The 25,179-nt window shown below is 41.8% G+C and overlaps 1 protein-coding gene across 1 annotated transcript; it reads right to left on the bottom strand.

Annotated features, from left to right (window-relative positions):
* Window positions 1-10,896: 10,896 nt before the first annotated feature.
* smim20 (small integral membrane protein 20) lies at window positions 10,897-20,926 on the bottom strand. Its single transcript, XM_059989000.1, has 3 exons — window positions 20,663-20,926; window positions 14,256-14,312; window positions 10,897-12,096 (listed from the first exon to the last, which is right to left on the bottom strand). The coding sequence occupies exons 1-3, from the start codon at window positions 20,769-20,771 to the stop codon at window positions 12,059-12,061; spliced, it is 204 nt and encodes a 67-aa protein (XP_059844983.1). The 5' UTR covers window positions 20,772-20,926; the 3' UTR covers window positions 10,897-12,058.
* Window positions 20,927-25,179: the final 4,253 nt, after the last annotated feature.

Below are 25,179 nucleotides of genomic sequence, written 5' to 3'. Positions count from 1 at the left end.
GGTTTGATGGAGGTACGACTGAGCAGGTGCGTGGACATCAGCGGGTTAGACTGGCAGGGAGAATTTAAATAGAAGACAGCTTTATAGAGCGGGTGTCAGAGTAGAGGGAGTCAAGAGTTGGAGGGCTCAATGGGGCTTCGGCAATAATAGGTCGACGCGATGTAAGTTACCTGTGAAGAATAGGAATAGGAAGTATGTCTGCAAGGCTGGTGTTCTGTAGTGGGTGTCGGATGTGGGATGTCCAGCAGACTCCCAGCCTCCCGGATGGCCACATCTGCTCCAGGTGCGTCGAGCTGCAGCTCCTTAGGGACCGGGTTAGGGAACTGGTGATGCAGCTCGATGACCATCGTTTGGTGGGAGAAAGTGAGGAGGTGATGGATAGGAGCTGTTGGCAGGTAGTCACACCGGGGCCTCGGGAGATAGATACTTGGGTAACTGTCAGGAGAGTCACGCAAGAGTCAGATACTAGAGAGTACCCCTGTGGCTGTACCCCCTAACAATAAGTACTCCTGTTTGAAACATAGAAAACCTATAGCACAATACAGGCCCTTTGGCCCCAATGCTGTGCACAATATGTACTTATTTTAGAAATTACCTCGGGTGACCCATAGCCCTCTATTTTTCTAAGCTTCATGTACCTACACAGGAATCTCTTTAAAGAACCTATCATATCTTCCTCCACCACAGTCACTGGGAGCCTATTCCACGCACTCACCACTCTGCCTAAAAAACCTTACCCCTGATATCTCCTCTGTACCAACTCCCAAGCACCTTAAAACTGTATCCTCTCATATTAGCCATTTCAGCCCTGGGAAAAAGCCTCTGACTATCCATACGTACTGTTGGGGGGGGGGACCTACTTGGGGGAAGCAACAGTGGCCATGTCTCTGGCACAGAGTCTGGCCCTGTGGCTCAGAAGGGTAGGGAAAGGAAGAGAAAGGCAGTAGTGATAGGGGACTCTATAGTTAGGGGGTCAGACAGGCGATTCTGTGGACACAGGAAAGAAACTTGGATGGTAGTTTGCCTCCCAGGTGCCAGGGTCCAGGATGTTTCTGATTGCGTCCACGATATCATGAAGTGGGAAGGAGAACAGCCAGAGGTTGTGGTACATATTGGTACCAACGACATAGGTAGGAAAAGGGAGGAAGTCCTGAAAACAGACTACAGGGAGTTAGGAAAGAAGCTGAGAAGCAGGACCACAAGGGTAGTAATCTCAGGGTTACTGTCTGTGCCATGCGGCAGTGCGTATATGAATAGAGTGAGGTGGAGGATAAATACATGGTTGAGAGATTGGAGCAGGGGGCAGGGATTCAGATTTCTGGATCATTGGGACCTCTTTTGGGGCAGGCATGACCTGTACAATAAGGATGGGTTGCACTTGAATCCCGAGGAGACCAATAGCCTGGCAGGGAGGTTTGCTAAGGCTATTGGGGAGGGCTTAAACTAGAATTGTTGGGGGGTGGGAACCGAACCGAAGAGATGGAGGAAGGGGCGGTTGGCTCACAAATAATGAAAGCTTGGAGACAGTGTGAGAGAGAGGATAGGCAGGTGATAGAGAAAGGATGCATCAGACTGATGGTTTGAGATATGTCTTTTTTAATGCAAGGAGTATCATGAATGAAGCGGATGAGCTTAGAGCATGGATCAGTACTTGGAGATATGATGCTGTGGCCATTACGGAGACTTGGATGTCTCGGGCAGGAATGGCTACTTAAGAGTGCCAGGTTTTAGATGTTTGAGAAAGGACAGGGAGGGAGGCAAAAGAGGTGGGGATGTGGCACTGCTGATCAGAGATAGTGTCATGGCTGCAGAAAAGGAGCAAGTCATGGAGGGATTGTCTACTGCATCTCTGCGGGTGGAAGTTAGAAACAGGAAGCGGTCAATAACTCTACTGGGTGTTTTTTATAGACCACCCAATAGTAACATGGACATCGAGGAGCTGATAGGGAGACAGATTCTGGAAAGGAGTAATAATAACAGGGTTGTTGTGATGGGAGATTTTAATTTCCCCAATATGGATTGGCATCTCCCTAGAACAAGGGGTTAAGATGGGGTGGAGTTTGTTAGATGTGTTTAGGAAGGTTTCCTGACACAATAAGTAGATAAACCAACAAGAGGAGAGGCTGTATTTGATCTGGTATTGGGAAATGAACCTAGTCAGGTCTCTTCGTGGGAGAGTATTCTGAGATAGTGATCGCAATTCAATCTTTACCATAGCATTTGGATAGGAGTAGACAAGTTAGGAAAACATTTAATTGGAGTAAAGGGAAATATGAAGCTATCAGGCAGGAAATTGGAAGTATAAATTGGGAGCAGATGTTCTCAAGGGAAATGTATGGCAAATGTGGCAAATGTTCAGGGGATATATGCATGACAAAGGTACACTTGAATGAGACAGGGGAAGAATAGTAGGGTACAGGTACCATGGTGTATAATGGCTGTTGTAAATCTAGTCAAGAAGAAAAGAAAAGCTCACAATAGGTTCAAAAAACTAGGGTAATGATAGAGATCAAGAAAATTATAAGGCCAGCAGAAAGGAGCTTAAGAATGAAATTAGGAGAGCCAGAAGGGGCCATGAGAAGGCCTTGGCAGACAGGATTAAGGAAAACCTCAAGGTATTCTACAAGTATGTGAAGAGCAAGAGGATAAGATGTGAGAGAATAGGACAAATGAAGTGTGACAGTGAAAAAGTGTGTATGGAACTGGAAGAGGTACTTAATGAATACTTTGCTTCAGTATTCACTATGGAAAAGGATCTTGGTGATTGTAGGGATGACTTACAGCAGACTGAAAATCTTGAGCATACAAACATTGAGAAAGGGAAAGTGCTGGACCTTTTGGAAAGCATCAAGATGGATAAATCACTGGGACCGGACAGGATGTACCCTAGGCTACTGTGGGAAACAAGGGAGGAGAATGCTGAGCCTCTGGCAATGGTCTTTGCATCATCAATGAGGCCGGGAGAGGTTCTGGAGAATTGGACGGTTGCAGATATTGTTCCCTTATTCAAGAAAGGGAGTAGGGATAGCCCAGCAAATTATAGACCAGTGAGTATTACTTCAGTGGTTGGTAAGTTGATGGAGAAGATCCTGAGAGGCAGGACTTATGAACATTTGGAGAGGCATAATATGATTAGGAATAGTTAGCATGGCTTTTCAAAGGCAGATCGTGCTTTACTAGTGTTACAAATGTGCCACAACCCTGAGGGGCCGAAGGGTACAAAGTCGTCCCCTCCTTTTTGAGAATCGCAAGATCGCTATTAATTCGGGTCTGGGATCCAGGAAATGAGAGAGAATCCACAAGGTTTGGAATGTGTCCTGGCCTCAGCGAAACAAAACTATTGATAACGGCTATTGTCTCTTGGAGACGGAATTGTGTATTGAGTACTGTACTATTCATTGAAGCCCCTCAGGGGACGACCAGAGTGGGCTGGTTGAGGGATTGCATCATCCCAACCTGATTGACATCTGAGACCCCGTGAGTAAGGATAAAAGAGGGTCTGGGGAACAACCCCTATAGACGCACCAGGAGAAACGCTAGAAATCCCGTGACAGTGTTTAATAGCGACAGCCGGTGGGGGCTCGTGTGCGTCCTTCCCTTGCCTGGGATTGGCGGCCTCGCCACAGAAGAACGGTTTAGCTAAAGGAGAGGCCACAAGTGAACGGCCACACCAACGAGACTCCGACGGATTGAAATCATAAAAGGAATCGGCAAATTTTTCTCCAAATCTCTCTCTCTCTCCAACCATTGCAATCCAACGGTCCCCAAAGGCTGCAGCCTGCATGAACCGAGTGAACTTTATATTTCCATCGGACAATACATTAGCTCCTAGACAACGATAGAGCTATTTCTTATTAATTATTATTATACCCGCACTTTTAGATTTAGTATTGACGACGTATATTATCTGTATGTTTGCATTGATGTTATTTTTGTGTATTTTTACTAACAAATACTGTTAAAAATTGTATCATCAGACTTCAACGGACCTCTCTATCTTTGCTGGTAAATGACCCAGTTACGGGATTCGTAACACTAGCTTAATTGAATTTTTTGAGGATGTGACTAAACATATTGATGAGTGTAGAGTAGTAGATGTAGAGTATATGGATTTCAGCAAGGCATTTGATAAGGTATCCCATGCACAGCTTATTGAGAAAGTAAGGAGGCATGGGATCCAAGGAGTCATTGCTTTGTGGATCCAGATTTGGTTTGCCCACAGAAGGCAAAGAGTGGTTGTCGACAGGTCATACTCTGCATGGAGGCCGGTGACCAGTAGTGTGCCTCAGGGATCTGTTCTGGGACCCCTACTCTTTGTAACTTTTATAAATGACCTGGATGAGGAAGTGGAGGGATAGGTTAGTGAATTTGCTGATGACACAAAGGTTGGGGGTGTTGTGGATAGTGTGGAGGGCTATCAGAAGTTACAGCAGGACGTTGATAAGATGCAAAACTGTGCTGAGAAGTGGCAGATGGAGTTCAACCCAGATAAGTGTGAGGTGGTTCATTTTGGTAGGTCTATTATGATGGCAGAATACAGCATTAATGGTAAGACTCTTGGCAGTGCAGAGGATCAGAGAGATCTTGGTGCCTGAGTCCATAGGACACTCAAAACTGCTGCGCAGGTTGACTGGCTAAGAAAGCGTATGTTGTATTGGCCTTCATCAACCGTGGGATTGAGTTCAAGAGCTGAGAAGTAATGCTATAGGTACATAGGATCCTGGTCAGACCCCACTTGGGGTACTGTGCTCAGTTCTGGTCACTTCACTACAGGAAGAATGTGGAAACTATAGAAAGAGTGCAGAGGAGATTTACAAGGATGTTACCTGGTTTGGGGAGCATGAGATTGGGTTGAGTGAATTTGGTCTTTTCTCCTTGGAGCAATGAAGGTTGAGAGGTGACCTGTTTGAGCTGTCTAAGATGATGAGAGGCATTGATCGTGTGGATAGCCAGAGGCTTTTTCTCAGGGCTGAAATGGCTGCCACAAGAGGACATAGTTTTAAGGTGCTTGGAAGTAGGTACAGAGGAGATGTCAGTGGTATTTTACGCAAAATGGTGAGTGCTTGGAAAGGGCTGCCGGCGACAGTGGTGAAGGTGAGTACAATAGTGTCTTTTAAGAGACTCTTGGATAGGTACATGGAGCTTAGAAAAAGAGAGGTCTATGGGTTATGGGTAACCCTAGGTAATTTCTAAAGTAAGTACATGTTTGGCATAGCTTTGTGGGCCGAAGGGCCAGTATTGTGCTGTAGGTTTTCTATGTTTTATACTATGTTCAATGCTCAAGTAAAGAAATTTGGAGCAGACAAGGAAAAAGATATAGTTGGGTATAGCTAGTAGTTAGATAGAAATGAAGTAAATCTTAACCCTAATGCATGTTGGAACAAGTTAATTAGTTCACCCACCACAGGTAATACCACCCAGCAACTTACTGATGAGAACTTACAGAAGGCAATTTAATTGGAAGAATTACTTATTTACCATTTATTCAATTTCTTTGTCAGCAGCTCTATGTACTATGACATGGAGAAGTTAACTGTGGCATTTCATTTTTTTGTTGGAGCATAAAAATCTTCAGTTAGATCTTTCTGGGTCATAAGAAAAGCCACATTGCTATTCTTCTGTGCCTGATTTCAATTCACCTCCAATTTGCTGTTGAAGGTAAGCAGTGTTTATTTAATAGGTAATAGCATGTCTTGGCATGTACAATTGGGCTACATATGTGTTTGTATAATGTCTGATAGAGACACAGCAATTTTGTTAACCCGATAAAATCAAAGTGGAACTTGGTTGCTATTGAGTCTATCCTTATCAGAAATTGCCCCAGTAGAGTAAGGCAGAATAATGTTTATCACTAAATGTCCTGCTCCATTGACAGTATCCAAGGTTATTGGGAGTTTGTGTATTTTTTTCAGAGATACAGTCTTCCAGCACCACCCAGCAACCCACTTACTTAACACTTGCCGAATCACAGGACAATGACCAATGGATCGATTAACTGGTACAACATTGTACTATGGGAACAAACCAGAGCACCATGAGGAAACCCAAGCAGTTCACAAGGAGAATGTACAAACAGCGCCAGAAATGAATCCCAAACTCCGAGCTGTAATAACATCACACTAACCACTGTACTAACGTGGCGCTGATGTTCATAGTAATTCATGGAAGACCTCTTCAGTCACTGGAATACATCAGTTCAGGAGGACCCCTGCAATGACATTTCCTGTGGAAAAGAGGAGGGATAACCTTCAGTAACCAAAATTAGATTTATTTCTTGAAAATGAAAAGCTTGTAGTCTCTGAAGGTCCTGGCAGGTTTTCCTCCTCCTAAATGTGGGAAATGTGGTTGTGAATTTCTGCTCAAGTTTCTCTCTGCTAAGTTTTAGAACATTAACATGGATATTATCTGTTCCCAACTTCTTCACAGATGTCAACTATGGAAAGGGATAACAACAAGGATAGTGTGGACTGGATAGTGTGCTGGATAATGGGATCAAGGACAATTACGTCAAGGATGGTCTCATTCAGAAGAGATTTAATTGCTGGTTCCATTATGTGCTAAATACCACTTAGTTTTTGATGAATTTACAGCCACTCAACCCCCCCCCCCCCACCCCCAACCCCACCAGTGTAATTATGGTATTTTTTTCTCTTTTGTTTTATACCAATCATCCTTGGCAATGTTGCAAGTTCATATAATTGGTATTTAAAACAGATTGAATAGAAATATAGATACTATTTCTTCTAATCAAACATCTAACATCAGAATAAAAGTAAAGTTCACAAGTAAAATTCAAAGTCCTTTTTTACATCCAATATAGTAAAATGGATGCATCTCACTTTGACAGATGGAAACCAAGTAAATTCAAAATTTCACAATGGAAGTCACCATGTTTTTGTGATATCAAGGGATATGTTCAACATGATAAATGGAAATGACTGGGTAATTAAATAATAGAACAGCATTAAAACCTTCAGGCCAGCAAAGAATTCTCTCATCAGAATGCCTGGATTTGTAAGGTCAGTAGTCAGAGGCCCAAATATTAATTCATGAGCTTTGCAATGTAACAGTGATAACTTCTGTAACACTCAGCTAAAATAAAGACACTAAATGGATACTAGTCTCAGAAGATATAAAGTGATGAATGTATTTGAAATCAGTGCCCAAATTTAAACGATGTTCTTTGATATGGATCCACTCCAACTTGCCTGCTAGCGCTATAGTTCCTCAGCAAATGACATCTCATTAACTGTTAATTCAACCCTGGAACATCTGGACAGCAAATGTGTGCACATCAGGATACTCCTTATGGACTACAGCTCAGCATTCAATACTATCATCTCTTCGAAACCAATCAATATGCTTCAAGGCCTTGGCTATGAAAGTTTCCAGTGATGATCTGTGGTTTACTGTGCAGTTTGGATACAGTGCTAGAGAAGTTGAAAACTGTGCCCGGTGCCTTGTACACTGAGGTCACTACTACTTTGCTCAGCTCTACAGTTAGAATTTCAATGTTGTCCTCCTCTGTTTTAGAAGTGGCTTCTACGACTGAACCAGCTCTAACAAATACAGCACCGCCATATTGTCGATAAGGTCTTTCAATAACCAGGAACATTCCTGGTATTTTTGGGCGGTTGTTTTTGCTTCCTCTGTGTGTCTCCTGCAGGCAGAGGACATCACATTGCAACTCGTTGCATAATGTAGTGAGGATGTTTTGTTTAGCTGCAGAGAATCCTTCAAGATTAGCAGATATAACAGTCAATGACGGTCTTGAAAAAAACCCGTGTTTCTGACATTGACGACCTCTGTCTTCAGGCAAGATCAAATCAGTGGTACAAAAATGTTGAATACTTGACTAGCTGCATGTGGTGGTAACAGCTGCTGTTTTTGTAGACTTGTCAGCAGCTTACGATACAGTGAACCATAGACATCTCCTCTCCAAGATCCTAGAGATGACAAAAGATATTCACTTAACAGAGCTGTTAGAAAGCCTGCTTCAGAATCGCCGGTTCTATGTTGAACTAGGTGGGAAGCACAACAGGTGGCATTTTCAGAAGAATGGCCTTCCTCAGTGAAGTGTGCTTGTACTGCTGCTGTACAACATCTAGACGGATGACCAACCTATAGATGATGTCACATGCCGTTTTATATATGCTGATGACTTATGCATCACTGCCCAACACACTGATTTTAACACCGTGGAGAAAACACTTTCTGAGGCCTTGGAGGGACTCACATCCTACTAGGAAGAAAACCACCTCCACATAAACCCATCAAAGACGCAAGTTTGTGCATTCCACCTCAGGAACCGTGAAGCCAAACGACAGCTTAAAGTGACCTGGTGTGGAGCCACACTGACGCATTGCGAGCACTCTATCTACTTAGGAGCCACCCTTGACAGATGCCTCTTTCAAGAACCACATCAATAAGACAAAGGCAAAAGTGAGCACATGAAACAACGTCCTGAATAAGCTCACTAACAGAAAACGGGAAGCAAGCTTGAAAACATTGTGAGCCAGTGCACTTGCTCCTTGCTATTCCACTGTTGAATACGCCTGCCCTGCATGGGAAAGATCTGCTCATGCTAAGAAGATGGATGCTGTTCTGAATGCAAGCTGCTGACTTATCGCAGGTTGTTTAAAACCAACAAACACCAACAGCCTATATATCCTGGTGCATATTGCTCCCCCGATATAAAAATGGTAGCCAGCGAGAAGGAACGACTCCATCAAACATCAAATGAGAAGCACCCTCTACATGGTCATACACCCACACCCAGCTGCCTAAAGCCAAGGAAGAGCTTCATGAACAGTGTTGTTCCATTACAATCAACCCCGAGACCCGCATCACCTTGTGGAAAGACCAGCTCGCCAGTCTCAAACAACCCCCAACGATGGAAATCCCACCAGATGAAAGCCTTCCCCCAGGAGCTAATTGCAACTGGGCTACCTGGAAGTGCCTTAACAGACTTAGGACTGGTGTAGGTTGTTCAAAGGTGTCACTAAACAAATGGGGATATGCAACCAGCCTGACAAATTGTGAATGTGGAACTGAGCCACAAACTATGCAACATCTCCTGCAATGCCCCTGTACTGTTGCAGATCTTGCCGAATTCAACCACAAGGCCCAAAAATGTGTTCAGCTCTGGCTGGGCCATGTATAAACTGCCCATGGACACCATAAGAAGATGACCTAGAGCAATTGGATTCTTGATTTCCTCACTTGCAGACCCCAGTCAGTTTGGATTGGCAGTAACATCTCCTCTGCAATCTCCATCAGCACAGGTGCACCACAAATCTGTGTGCTTGGCCCCCTGCTCCACTCACTTTATACTTACGACTGTGTGGCGAAACATAGCTCCAATGGCATATTTAAGTCAGCTAAAGAATTCACTGTCAAAGATCATGTGCAAGGTGGTGAAGAATCAGCATATTAGGAGGGAGACTGAAAATCTGGCTGAGTGATGCCACGACACCAACCTCGCACTCAATGTCAGCAAGACTAAGGAGCTAATTACTGAATTCAAGAGGAGGACACCAGGGGTCCATGAGCTAGTCCTCATCAGAAGCGATGAGGGTCAGCAACTTTAAATTCCTCTGTGTTATCATTTTAGACGACCTCTCCTGGGCCCAGTATGTAAGTGCAATTACAAAGGAAGCTCAGCAGGGCATCAAAATTCTTGGAGTTTGTGAAGATGTGATGTCTAAAACTTTGACAAAGTTCTATAGATGTGTAGTAGAGAGTATATTGACTGGCTGCATCACAGCCTGGCATGGAAACACCAATGCTGTTGTTCAGAAATTCCTACAAAATGTAGTGGATTTGACCCTCTCACTCTATGTAGTGTGTTGTCACAGGAAAGCAGCATCCATCATCAGGGACCTTCACTTCCCAGGTCATGCCCTTTTCTCACTGTTGCCATCAGGAAGGTGGTACAGGAACCCCAGGAGTCTCACCACCAGGTTCGGAAATAGTTATTACCCCTTAATCATCAGGCTCTTAAACCAGAGATGATAACTTCACTCACCCATCACTGAGCTGTTCCCACTACCTATTGGACTCATTTTCAAGGACTCTTCATCTCATGTTCTCGATACTTATTGTTTTTTTTAATTATTATTTATTTTTGTATTTCTTTTGCATCCTAAGCGTCCGTGGTGTGGCCCTTTATTGATTCTATTATGGTTATTATCCTATAATGGATTCATTGAATATGTCTAATAGAAAATGAATCTCAAGGTAGTATATAGCGACATACATGCTCAAGGTTCAAAGTACATTTATTATCAAAGTATATATTACATTATACAACCTTGAGATTCATATACTTTGATTGTAAATTTACTTTGAACTTTATGGCACAAAGAATGAATTAAATTTTTAGTCCACCAAATACATCTGAGCTGGCAATCTCTAAAATGTATAATTCCAGTGTTCCAAAGGCAAGAATAATTTTTTTTAAATTCACATCATGCTGTTTCTAAGAACATAACTGTCTATAAATGCCTACGTAATCAAAGCGCCCTCCAACCTTGGTCACTCTTTCTTCTTCTCCCTCTGATTTGGCCAAGTATACAAAGGCTTGAGAACATAGTCCACCAGGCTCCTGCTATAATCAGACCCTTGAATAGACATCTTACATGCTAAAGATGAACTCCTGGTCTCTCAATCTACCTCATAAAAGCCTTTGTACATTATTTGTCTACCTGCACTGCATTTCCTCTGTGATGGTAACATGATTTTCCTTTCTGTACTTCTAGAATTGAATGATCTGTCTGAATGACATGCAACGTGTTTTTCACTGTATCACAGTACATGTGATAATAAACTAATTACAAATGTCACAGAAAATGTAATTAAGCAATAAGGTATTAATTACATTGCATAGAATTGTAGTCAGATGAGCAAAACTATTCTTTATTTAATATTTTTTCCACAGTTTACAGTGATTAGGCCAAAGTAAAATACACTAATTAGTAGTATGCCATCTTAGTGTATGACACTGGTTATCCTTTCTAGTTTAAGATTTATTATCTTATAAACAATTTGAGAGTTTTCCTCCAGTGAAATAGGTACACACTTTGTAAATTTACTGCACAATTATTGCTCTATAACATTCAAATCCTATTATAATAGTCACATAATTTATTTCAGACCAAGGTAAGCAAGTATTTAAACAAATCTCTGTATCAACTCTTGAGTTGTTGCTTCTAAGATATTAGCACGAGTCATTTATATAACCAAACAAAAATTTATATATCTTGTGACTATCCCTAAAATACATTGAATAATTTCAAAGTTTCATTACATGAAATTTGTGCCTTTATTGGGGTTAATGACGGCTCATTACTTGTGTTTATATCTATTTTTAAGCAATCCTATAGTTCCAGTGAACTATAATTAGTTTGTAAACATCATACAACTTAACAAATCTGTGAACTTGGATGTTGGTCTTTTATTTTTTTTCTTTAATTGGATCTTTTGGGTTTCTTGCATTGTGACTACATGTGAGTAAACAAATCTCAAAACTGTATAATTTATACATTCTTTGATAATAAATGTACTTTGAAACTTGAATTACAAACTGTAGACAACAAACTCTAGCCAACAAATGACTGTGCAATCTGCAATGTGATATAGGGAACATAGTAGACAAAATGTGCACAATAAATTTCCTGATACCTGCCATAAAATCTGCATAATTAATTTTACTGACATTGACTGAAGGTTCAATTACAGCTTGGAAATTAAAGATTTTCTCATCCACTCTCTCCCCCCCCCCCCCCCACACCATGATCGTTATCAAAGTCCTGTTGTGAGATACCTCCATCTATTAGAGATATATCTAGTATATCTCTCTATATATATCTCTCTCTCTCTCTTTCTCTCTATATATGGAGAAAGTTTAAATGTAAAAATCCACTTCAATATAAATCCTGCCATTACCTAATGAATAGATTAACATAAAAGTAATCATTATAGTATTTTCCTCATAACAATGTCAAGGTACTAAAGGGCCATTGAAGCATTTCTTCATTGTTTCTTAACAATATCTTGATCACTTTCGATTGAAGGGGTCAGTCCAGACTTTCATTCCTTAAAGAGAGGTTAAAATTTAGACAACATTGGATTTGTGACAAGAAGATTATAATTCAGAGATTGCCACATTTAAAATATGAAGCTGAACAGTGAAAAAATTAAGTTAAACACCTGCTGTCATATGATATTCAATTTCAATGACAAAACTAGGTTATACAGTAACTGATTGTTCTACCAGCCCCACAAAACACAATGCCATCATTAAACATACAATATCAATCATATATCAATTGCAAAATATATATAATGAGCCAAAGGAAAATATGATCCTGAAGGTGCAATGTTAAATGAAGTATTTCTGAATTAAAAGTAATTGTTAAAACTTTACTACGCATACTATATATGCAATTACAAATATGTATCCTATAAAGTACAAATAAAATCAATTATACATTGCATTTTATGATGGAGCTTCTCCTTTTGATAGTGTCTGTTGTGTCAGACTGCCCAATTGGTGGGAGTATCAAAGTAACAAATGTTGTATCTTACTAAAAAAATAATACAATTTGCTATTCCTCTGTGATTAACAAACTATTTGTAAACACAGACAACTACAATCCAGAAATGAAAGTAGATTAGTGTACAAACTAATAGATCAAGTAGGATTCACAACAAGATCAAGATGAAAGTGGGCTGAAAACTTGGCCATAGACAAGGCAGTAAGCTCCTTGCAATTGGGAGACATCATCAGCAACCCATGCCTGGGATGGCAAGGCCTCTGCTCTGCACACTTACAAGGATGAGGGAGTGCAAATGCAAGGGATAGATGTGACATGGTCCAGACAGAGGTATAGAAGCACAAGAACAGTTATCAAAGGCAGTGGAGATGGGTCACAGGGTGCCTGGACAAAATGGGATCTTCCTAAGTGCAAGATCATTCGAGCAGAGTTTTGGAGGCTGGAGCTCTTCTGCATTTCTTTCCTTCTCAGGTCTGTGTATGACACTCTCCCTACACCATGACAGCTGCATACATGGGGTCTGAGAGAGGACCCTAACTGCAAGCTTTGTGATCAGCGGGGTTCACTGGCACACATACTATCAGGATGCAAAACAGCTTTAATACAAGAATAGTATAGGTGGCACCACGACAAGGTCCTGCTGTCTCTTGCTGACACATTGGAGCAGGAGAGGTGTAAAAAGAGACCAGCTGGCAGAGGGGCGAACAGGGCAGTCAGTTTCCTTGAGGAGAAGGCCACACCAGTCATGTCAGAGGCCTGAATCCAATCTGCTGCAAACTACTAAATCATGGGAGATGTGGGCAGGAGGCTGCAGTTCCCGGAGGCAGTGCAAATCACACTTCGACTACACATCGTACTATGGTCCAACAAAGACAAGAAAATCATTCTGGGAGAATTCATGGAGTACCATGGGAGAAAGGATGAGAGGACACTCATGAGAGGAAAGGCCTAACGTACCAGTCCATAGTGTAGGAGTGCAGGGACAAAAGATGACAGGTGTGGCTATTCAGATTGGCTGTACAGGGTTCCTAGCAGGGTCAGCATGGAGGTTGCTGTCTACACTAGGCTTTGATGAAAAGAGCAAGAACCAAGCGACTTGCAGTATGGATGGGGGGTGGGGAGCAGGAGCAGAAAGAGCCTCTTGCTGGATATGGAGCAGGTAAGAGGAGTTGAGATGGAAGTCAGGAGCAGATGGGCAGTGACTTGGCCATCATTGCTGACCCACCAACTGGAGAGTGCAGTGGTTAAGAGTTGAAACACTCTATACAGGTTGGGCACCACCTGATAATATCTGCCTCTGGCCAAAGGCTACGGTTACCTCATCAGGTCACTGAAGAGAGCACCCTGGTGTATGATGGAGGGAAGGATATTGCTGCCCCACAACAAAACTGTAGCCAAATGTGATCAAGAATTAACCAAATACATGTGATTTACTGAATACTTAGTTTTTGCACTTTTACTTCTGTTTATAACTTTTACAGGGGATTGTATCCAAAGCAGAGTAAATGTAAGAAATATAATGTTCCAACAAAACAAACAAAAAATTAAGAACAGATACTATTAATTTAGGGATATAACGTAAAACAAACGTAGTTATTTTCAGATTTTTGCAATTTTACTTGACACAATAAATGATAATTTAAAATATGATGTTAAAAATAGTTTCTGCAGTCCATGGCGAAGCGCCTAAAAGCTCACCTCCAGGCTGAATTTCCTCCTGATTTATTCCAGTTCGATTCACCTTTTGTTCCTGCTCTGTTTAAAAGGAGTTGTGCAATTAACAACCCAGTCAATACTGTGCTGTTGAAATATTCAGAATAGTTAAGTAAAACAATTTGATTAAGTAAGATAAACAGTAACTCCACAAAATCGCTTAAACAGCACAGTCCCAATTTTAACTTGGAATAAAAATTTCTGGTTTTGTTTGAGAGCAGAAAATACAAGAGAGGTCCAATGATTCATTATAAGGTTTCGAAAAGAGGTAAATGGAGGAAATAGCACACAATGGAAATAAGATCAACAATGAGATGAAACAGTCAAACTCTGGACTTAAAAGCATGATTAAGGGCTGGGGTTGAAAATACTGAGTTAACAGGAAAATAACCTTCTTACAAGCTCATCTCACATTCCTTTCAGAGACCTCGAAGTATTTTTTCTTACTTGGTTACAGGAACCAGGCAACACAAGCAAAGCTAGAGTTTATTGTCTAGTCCAAATTGCCCAAGAGAAGTTGGCTATAGGCCATCTTGAATTGCTGCAGTCCTTCTGGTAAAGAAAGAGACATATGCAGGTGTTCCTGGTGGAAATAGTCTGTTTGTCTTCTTTGATAGTAGAGGACACATGTCTGAAGTGCACTTATTTGAACGCTGCACTTGAATTCTGTTTGTACTGTTGCTCGACAATGCATTCCTGAGCCTAACCACCAAACTGCATAAGTTGATCCTCCTGTCATTTCTATACCTTTTGCTAATCAGCTTCATTCTTCATCTCTTATTTCTTGATCTACAAAGAGAAATTTCCCTCCATTTACCACAGCCTCAACCATTGCAATTCTAAATACCACTATTAAATCACAGTATAAACTCAAGGAAAACAACACTGCCTTTTCATCCTTGGCATCATTTTGATAAACCTCCTCTGAACCCTCACTATAACTTTCAGATCTTCCTATCTATTGCCTATTATTTTCTAAAGTTCTCTATATTCTGGAATTATTCTTGTGGAATCGAGGGTTGCAAATCTGACTTCTTTATTAAGGAAAAAGAAGATAAGCCTTAATCTTCTTAATGTCCTTAATATCCTGATAACAATACAGAAAATGCAAGAATTTATTATGAAGTAATAACTGAACACCTAGAAGAGTACAAAGATTGTCGCAACGTGAAAGGAAAATCTCAATTCATTTTCTGCTGAAACTCTGAGGATGTAACTAGCAGAACAAAAGGGAACCAATGGATGTGGCGTATTGGAATTTTCAGAAGTTTGATAAACAACAAAGGAATAGGTCAGTGAGATTAGGGAACATAGAATTGGGGGAAGTACGCCCCCCAATTCCATGTTCTGAGGGGGCATGGCTAGAAAGGGCTAGACATTAAAATATGCGTAGAAACATTTTCTTTCAGAGCTACGAATATCTGGAATTTTCTGCCCCAGAGGATGGTGGAGGTTAGAACATCACAGAACTCCAGGATCATTAAGGAATTCAGAGGACTAAAGACTACAAGTCTACCCTGCGCACCAGTGACCTGGATGCCTCACTCCCTGAGAGGTTGAATGCCTTCTGTGCCTGATTTGATGTGCAGAACAAAGCGCTGGTGAGGAAGCAATCCCTCCCCCAGGGAAGCAGACTGTCTGGCTAAAGCTGAGCTGAAGTCTCTGGCCAGAGTCAACCCACACAAGGCCCAATAATATGCCAGGTCAGGTTCTGAAAAATTATGCAGCTCAGCTAATGGAGGCGCTGACGGATATATTCAACATCTCGCTGCAAGTCCATTGACCCCTCAGTTTCCAAGGTGGCAACCATCATTCCAATGCACAAGGCAACAGTAACCTGCCTAATGACTATCATCTGGTTGTATTAACTTCAATCATTTTGAAATACTTTGAACGGCTGGTCATAGAGTACATTAAAACCACACTCCCAGCTACACTGGACCCTTCCCAGTTCGCTTAACGCTCAAATTGATCCACTGACGACATAATAGCCTCTGACCTCTGTCCTATCCCACCTGGAAAATGGGGTCTTATTTGCCAGAATGCTGCTTATAGACTTCAATTCATCATCATACACTAAAATGGGTGGGGAAACTGTCCTCACTGGGTCTCACCATCTCCGTCTGCAACTGGATACTGGACTTCTTAACAGAAGGACCTGTCAGTCTATGTGGGCAGCAGTCTCTAGTCCCATTACGCTGAGCACTGACGCTCCACAAGGCTGTGTGCTTAGCTTGTTCCTTTTCACACTGCTGACGCACGACTGTATCGCAGGGTTCGGCTCAAACAATGTCATCAGGTTTGCAGATGACACAACAGTGGCTGGCCTTATCAACATAGAATAGAGAGAGGAAGTGGAACGGCTGGTGGATTGGTGTGAGAAGAACAACCTAAGCCTGAATATGGAGAAGACCAAGAAATCATTGCGAACTTGAGGATGGTGCAGATGAACCACCTCCTCCCATGCCAGAAAATATACCACTTCTCCATAGAGAGTTAAGTGCACCAAGTTCTTGAGAGATCACAGCACTGATGACCTCACCTGGTCCCTTAATATCACCTCCCTGGACAAGGTTCAGTAGCACCTCCACTTCCTAATAAGATTGAGGCAAGCCAGGTTCCCCACCTTCATCTTAACTGTGTTTTACAGGAGCACCATTGAGAACATCTTGACAAGTTGCATCTCCATCAGGAATGGGAGCAGCCAAGCATCAGACTGTAAGTCCCTACAAAGGACTGAGAGTGAGAATGGATTACTGGGCAAAAAGCAGAGTGTGAATAAAAGGGATAGTTCTTATGATGGCAGGCTGTGACTCATGGGGTACTGTAGGGACTGGGACTTAGGAACCAGCTTTTCAAAATTTCCATCTACAATTATGCTCAGGAGAACAATTAAGTTTCAGTTTGCTGAATAAACTAAGCTAGGTGGGATTATAAGTACAGAGAATGATGTAAAGAGGCTTGAAGGGGATATCAATGAGTGAGTAAGTGACAGAACATAAAGTGGAAAATATGAGATCATCCATTGGCACACTTAATAGAAAAGCAGTGTATTAGGTAATGGTGAAATTTTCAAAAAAAAAAAACTGGATGTGTTCTTCTACAAATCCTGAAGATCAACATGCAGGTACATTAGGTTAAGAGCATGCTAGCCTTCATCAGAGGAATAGAAGTCTTTTGGCAATTGTATAGGGCCTTGTCGCGACCGGAGCTAGAGTACTGTGTAGTTTTGGCCTCCTTACCCAAGAAATTATTATTCCTGTCAAAGGTGGAATGTAATAAAGATTAAAGTTCAAGATACAGCAGATCAGCCATACAAGATGAGTGAGGGACTACAGCTTGATTTTCTAGAGTTTTGAAAAATAAAAGATCTCATTAAAAGGGTGCCATGGTAGGATAGCAGTAAGCATGATGCTATTACAGCTCACGGTGTTGGAGTTCGGAGATCAGGTCCAACATCATCTGAATGCCTGGATTGTTTCGGGTGCACTGGTTTCCTCCCACAGTCCAAAGGTGCACCGGTCAGTACATTAACAGGTCATTGTAAATTGTCCTGTGACTAAGCAAAGGTTAGTTCGAGTTTGCTGAGTGGCATGGCTCAAAGGGCCAGAAGGGCCTATTCCACACTGTATCTCAATAAATAATAAGAACTTGTATAATATAAAAAGCACGACAGGCTAGATGCAAGGATCTTTTTTCCTAGCTGAAGAATCCAAGACTAGGGAACAAGATTTCAGAATAAGTAGCCTACTTAGAACTAAGATCAGGGAATTTCTTCACTCAGAAGGTACTGAACCTCTGGAATCCTTTACTCCACTGGGCTGAAGGCATTGCATTGTTCACTTAAAGCAGAGACTGATGTATTTCTGGACATTAAGGATATCAAAGGATATGATCAGAGCTGGAAATTGGCACTGAAATAGATCATCATAGTAATAATAATCTCAAAGGGTCTGATAGCCTGCTCCTGCTCATCATTTAAAACCATCAAGACCCCAGCTGCAGCTAAGGCAGTATTTATGAAGGGTTCAATGGAACTACTTTGCTCTTGTATTCCATGCCTCTATTTCTCAACCTGCCCAGGAATTTATATGAACACAGCACATAGCCACTATTTTCCCTCTACACTTCTATCAGTTATAGGGATCCGTAGTATGGAAACCAATGGAGAGGATTCTTAAAGATAGTATTTATGAACATTTGAAGTACATCTACTTAGGGACAGTTAGCATGACTTTGAGGGCAGGTTATGTCTGAGTAACGTTATTTATGTGTATTTTAGCAAGGCATTTGACAAGGTCCTGAATGATAAGCTATTCCAGAAAATTAAGATACATAGGATCCATATTTACTTTTCTGACTGTATCTAAAATGAGCTTGCTCATAAAAGACAGAGGTCAGTGATGAATGGGCCTTATTTTGGATGCAGGTGTGTGACTAGAGTTCTGCAAGGATCTGTACTTAGACTTCTATTGTTAATACTGGATAAATTGTGGTGGTATTGTGGTAGAGTGGGTAAGTTGCAAACAACTCAGATTGGTAACATTGTAGATTGCATAGAAAATTGCCAAAAGATATAGCAGGATCAGTTACAGACCTTGGTGGAGAAGTGACAGACGGAGTTTAATCCATACAAGTGTTAGGTGCTACACTTTGGAAGATCTAAAATAAAGGGTCAGCACACAGTTAAGGGCTGAATCCTTAACAGCACCGACAAACAGAGGGATCCTGGTGTCCAGGTACATGGAAGTGGCAAGGGTTGTTAGAGGGGAAATAAAGGTTCATAGCATGTTTACCTTCATTAGTCGAGATATTAAATTCAAGAGACAGGAAGCAATGTTAGAGCTTCTTAAAACTCTGGCTGGCTCATACGTATTGTGTTCGATTCTCCTTACAGGAATGCTTTGGAGGAGGTGCAGAGTGTACCACAATGCTGCCTGGTTTGGAGAGTGAAGTCATTGCACAAGTTGGGGTTGTTTTCTCTAGATGAGCAGAGACTGAATAAAGATTTGATAGTTTATAAAATTATACTAGATAGTCAGCCACGATCTTTTTGTCAGGATGCCTAGAGGCTGTGTATTATTGATGAGGGAGGAAAGTAGAAAGGAGATACAGAAGGCAAGTTTTTTTTAAAAACAGATGGTTGGGGCCCTGGAATGCATTGTCAAAGGTGGTGGTGGAAGAAGTAGTGCATTCCAGACTTTAGTATTTAAGCAACTCTTAGGATAGGCGCATAAATATGCAGAGAAGGGAGGGATATGGTCAATATGCAGGGAAGAGTGAATAATTAATGAGTTATTAGTTTAATCTGTTCGGCACAACATCATGACGTAAAGAGCTTGTCCTGTGCTGCACTGTTCTACTGGAGAAAGGCTGTGGGGAGTTGTAGACTTAGCCAGTCTCATCACAGGCACAACCCACCCCCACCATCGAGGACACCTGTAAGAGGTGGTGCCTCAAGAAGGTGATATCCATCATGAAAAGACCCTCACTATCTGAGACATGCTGTCTTCTCATTACTGTACTATCATTAGGGAGGAGGTACAGGAGCCTGAAGACCTACACTCAACATTTCAGGTACAGTTTCTTCACTTCTACCATAAGATTTTTGAATGGTCCATGGACACTACTATTCTATTCCTCTTTTGTACTATTTACTGTAATCTTTGTCTTGCACTATTCCACTGCTGCAAAACAACACATTTCACAACATACGACGATAATAAACCTGACTCTGCCTCTTCTCGTCCTCTATAATCAACTGTGTGACTGTTCACCTTCCTCATCATTCGCTCCAGTTTCACAGCTCCACTCCACCCACCCATCTTTAGTAGTCCAGAGGTGCCAGGGGTGTGACACTATGACATCTCGGGGCGTTGGAGTTCCATTCCCACATTTTTGTAAGGAATCTATATGTCTTCCTAGTGGAATGCGGTGGGTTTCTACCTGGTTATGAGTGTGTGGAATGAGTTGCCAATAGTACGTGGTGCATGCGAGGTTGATTTTAACGTTTAAGAAGTTTGCATAGGCACATAGGAGGGTATGAAGGACTATGATCCCGGTGCAGGTCGATGGGAGTAGGCAGTTTAAATGGTTCGCATGGACTAGATGGGCTTAAGGGGGTGGTTCTGTACTGTACTTTTCCACGAATAAGATATATAAACAATGCCAATCATCACAGATGCTCTCAGATTTGAAGTTGCCGGGCTGGACTGACGGCAGAACGACGACCGGCCAAGTGTCGCCACCCCGGCCGGCACTCAAATTTCAAACCCAGCCGCCACCGGCTCCCCGGACGCTGACGTCAGAGATGCCGACCTTTCACCCCGTATTAATAGGACCTTGCTCGGGCATCAGGGGGGCGGATGGGGACACAGCGACCGGCGACTCACGGTATTCCTTAGTGTAAATCAGCGGCCGGAAGTAGATGGGATAAAACGCAGCTCCGACTGCAGCCGCAAAACCACCGAACAGCAGCACCACGCGCAAATTCTTGGCCATGACGGACGACACTCGGGATTGAACCGGCGGACCGCGGAACCTCGGTCTTCCTCCTCACTGAGCGTGCGCTGTCACGGCGGAGCGGCGATCGGGGTCAGATCCCTTTGGTAATGCGCGTGCGCTGTCACGTCACGGCGGAGCGGCGATCGGGGTCAGATCCCTTTGGCAATGTGCGTGCGCTGTGACGTGACGGAGCGGTGATCGGGGGTCAGATCCCGTTGGCAATGCGCGTGCCCTGTCACGTCACGGCGGAGCGGTGATCGGGGTCAGATCCCGTTGGCAATGCGCGTGCGCTGTCACGTCACGGCGGTGCGGTGATCGGGGTCAGATCCCTTTGGCAATGCGCGTGCGCTGTGACGTGACGGCGGAGCGGTGATCGGGGTCAGATCCCTTTGGCAATGCGCGTCCGTTTACCTTTTTTTCCCTTGTCAAAATACATAAGCACTTTTGTGTTTACCAACTTTTTACCTCAGGGAATGCATGTCTCAGTTAATGAAAATTAATAGATCAGACCCTTCCGAGACTTATATATAGTAGAGATGGGGCCCTGCACAGTCATTCCCATCCACAGAAAGTAGGGAGAGAACCGAACTTCTTGGGCTACCCCTTGGGATCAGAAATGACTTGAATCCACTCGGATTCTGTTGGTCTGAGGTGACCTTGACGTTAAAGCGGACAATGCAGTCAATAGCACAGACGACAGGAGGTGATTGACGGGATGGGCAGGTTTATAGTCTGCGAGGTAGTGTATTTCCTTTGTCATTCACAGTCGCCTTCTGTGTGCGCCCAAAACACGGATTCAAGGTTGTTTATGCTCCTCCAATTTGAACATTCATGAGCACAAGTTAACATAAGTGTGTGGTACCTTGGGAACATTATTGATTCTTTCCGTCTGTTCTCCGGGTAATCCCACTCTGTGAGTCCGTTTGGCTTTGGATACAACCAGTAAAATCATCTAAGTTAATTAAGAGCTTGATGCTGGCCTGGTCAAGGGTGCAGACATTTTTCTTTGCTTTATTTGTGCAGTGGATTTGGAGGAATACAAAGAGACAACATCTCTTAATAACATTGTCTCCCATGCATTGAGGTACTTGTACAGTTTATCTGAGTTTCAAGAGCTTATAGGAGGGCAGAATTCATTACTGCTCCTTAGCCAATGGGTTTTAAGCCACGTTTGAAGTCTTGAACTCCAAACAACTTTTTCTTCAATTATTCAAAGGCAGTGTTAGTGCATTGAATGGAGTGGTGAATTCTTGGCTCTCAAGATATAAGAAACAACTTGTGTTTTCAGGGCATTCTGTGAACCTCTATTGCAAAAGTGTGGTGACAGTTTTGTATGTGTTGAACGTGAGGCCTGCTTTCTTTTATGTTTCAGTGAGTTGATTTGGAGTTTAGCCTCAAACACACACAAACAAGTATTATTTATAATTTGCAGCTCAACTGCTTAGGTTGAGGTGACTTGGTTCTGGAGAGAAGGCATCGTGGGTTGTCTGGTTTCCTAGATCCTATAGATTTATTTAAACACCAACAGAGAAGTTATTGGTTGTAAAGTACAGCATTGCAATATAAAGATCATACCATCCTGCACTGAGATTGGCAGAGTGCGGACTCATTGGTTATGATCATAGCTTATGTGTCACCATGAAGCAAAGCTAACCTGGCATCATCCCCCGGGTGCTAAGAATAGAGGTTAACTCACCATCACTAAAGCCAAAATGGCAATGTATACCCAGTGACAAAGACACTTCAAAGGCCTGGAGACACAAGAGACTGCAGATAATGGAATCTGGAACAACAAACAATCTACTGCAGAAACTGAGTGGGTTGAGAAGCGTCTGTGGGAGGAGAGAACTGTTACTGTTTCAGGCTGAAACCACACATTACGACCCAGGTTTTGACTCAAATCATCAACAATTGTTTTCCACCCACAGGTGCTGCTCAGTCTGCTCATTTCTCCTCCAGCAGATTCTTTGTTGCTTTGAAGGCCTTTCACCTGTGAAGCTGTCCTTCATACAAGCTCACCACAGTCTGTTAGGTTCAGTCTTGCCACTGCTGCTAAGGAAAGAGTTAAATTTGATTCCTCTTTGGCGTATGCTAAAATGTGATGCAAAATGGAAGTTTGTGAGACAGAATAGTGTTAGTCTGGAATGTGAGAGTGTTTTGAGAGAGTACAAGGGAACAAATCCACAGCAGTATTTTGAGAACTTACCAGTCTACAGCCTTAAGAGCAGAAAATGGTGATAAACATGATGGTCTGGAAAGGTACTGGTGTAAAAGTTATGTTAGATTTTTAAAGGGATCTTGAAGGGTATAAAAATGGGCAATTTCTTTGTGCAATGTGTAATCTACTCTTAAGCTGTTTTGTGACTAATACTCAGAGTTGGTGATAGAGACAAGCAGATCGAGAGATGGAGAGAGTGAGGGATACTGTTAAATCTGTTGGACGTCTGCAGTTATTTCTGGCAGTATAATGTGGCTGGTTGATAAATAATATAATAATAATGTGGTCGTATAATTTTTTCTTTCTGCATTCTTTATATAACTTAATTTCTTACATGTGTACAGTGCCTCTTTTGTTTGTGGATAACTTGCTGCTGATTTGGAAATGAACAAGGAAAAATAAAATATTTTCATTACACCATATAAGAAGCAACGTGGCTTGGTGGAATTGATGGTATCCATGCTGAAGTTCTAATATTCAATGGTGAGGAACTTAAGTCACATATCCACAGCCTCACCTAGTCCTGATACAGTATCTTGACCCAAAATGTTGACTATTCCTTTCTCTTCACAGATGCTGCCTGACCCACTGAGTTCCTCCAGCAGTTTGTTTCTTTTTTTCCAGATTCCAGATCCTCACAACTTCCACAACATCACTGGTCACATCTGGGAAGATAAGTGCATGCTAGGAGACCTCAGTCACCATAACCATAATGATCTTCAAAAAAGTCTTATTTAAATTTGATAATTTAATATTTTTTGATTTAACAGATTTGAGTCATTAATTGTAGAAAGGCTTTCTTGCAGAGGTGGGGGAAAAAGGGTCTTTGTCAATCACATTCTTCTACTGAAGAGCAGCTGCCCAAATCACAGTCTAGATCCATCTAAGATTACCAGTAGAGAGGCACTAGGCTCTCACAAGGTCAACACTGTCAATAAGCTATACAAAGTTTTACCTGCTATAATAACACAGTGGACAGTTGTATAAACAAAACATTGATTTCCCTTTAGTTATTAGCATATTTGAGATTTGTTGCAAGAAAGAAATTGAATTTTATTCAAAATAAAAGACTATAATAATCCAGAGACAAGTATATTATATTCTGTGACAAAGTCACCAAGAATTCAATGGAAGGATGTAAATACATAAACCTAGTCATGTGATGTTAGTGTGTACTGGAATGGAATTTGTTAAATGAGTTTGTATATTTCTAAATCATCTCCCCATTACAGTTTACACGAACCAAACTTGCAATCACACCAGTCACAATAACAGCGTGTAATCTTTTAAACATAAAATTACTCCATCTCACTTTGGAGTTTTCAGTCCTCAATTTCATGTAATACGAGCATTCTGCTCTTTCTCTGCAAAACACTGACGCTGTACTTCACGTGATAATGGAAACACATTATGTATTTTTATGTGTATTCATCAATAGATGCGTGATGGAAAGTGTGCTGACTGACTGCTTTATGGCCTGGTATAGGAACACCAATGCCTTTGAGCAGAAAAAACTATGAAAGGTAGTGGATTCTGCTCAGTACATCACAGGTAAAATCCTCCCAACCATTGAGCGCATCTACGTGAAACATTGCTCTAGAAGGGCAGCATCCATCATCAAAGATCGTCACCACCCAGGTCATTCTCTTTTTATTTTGCTGCTGCCATCAGGTAGAAAGTACAAGTGCCTTAGGACTCGCAGCACCAGGTTCAAAAACAGTTACTACCCTTCAACAATCAGGCTCCTGAACTAAAGAAGATAACTATACTCATTCTACTTCTCATGGTCCCACAACCAAAGGTCTCACTTTAAGCACTCATTAATTCATGCTCAGTATTTATTGTTATTTATTTACATTTGCATTTGCACAGTTTGTTGTTCATTGATCCTGTTTACAGTTTCTGTTCTATAGATTTGCTAAGTATGCCTGCAGGAAAAAGGATCTCGGGGTTGTATGTGGTGACGTGTATGTACTCTGATAATAAATTTTACTTTGAACTTTGATTATGGTGTATTATATAATACACATCAGCACACCAAATTAGTACTGTGACTCTTAATCTTAAACATTGAACTAAGTGTACTGTTTTGTTCCTGTGACTTACTAGATTTAGATTTATTTATTAATCACACATACATGGAAACATACAGTGAAATGCATTGTTTGAGTTAAACAGAATCTGAGA

The sequence above is a fragment of the Hypanus sabinus genome, chromosome 14, assembly GCF_030144855.1.
Source record: "Hypanus sabinus isolate sHypSab1 chromosome 14, sHypSab1.hap1, whole genome shotgun sequence".
Lineage (NCBI taxonomy): Eukaryota > Metazoa > Chordata > Chondrichthyes > Myliobatiformes > Dasyatidae > Hypanus > Hypanus sabinus.
Note: the sequence above shows the minus strand (reverse complement) of the source record. Positions and strands in the feature narration are given on the sequence as shown.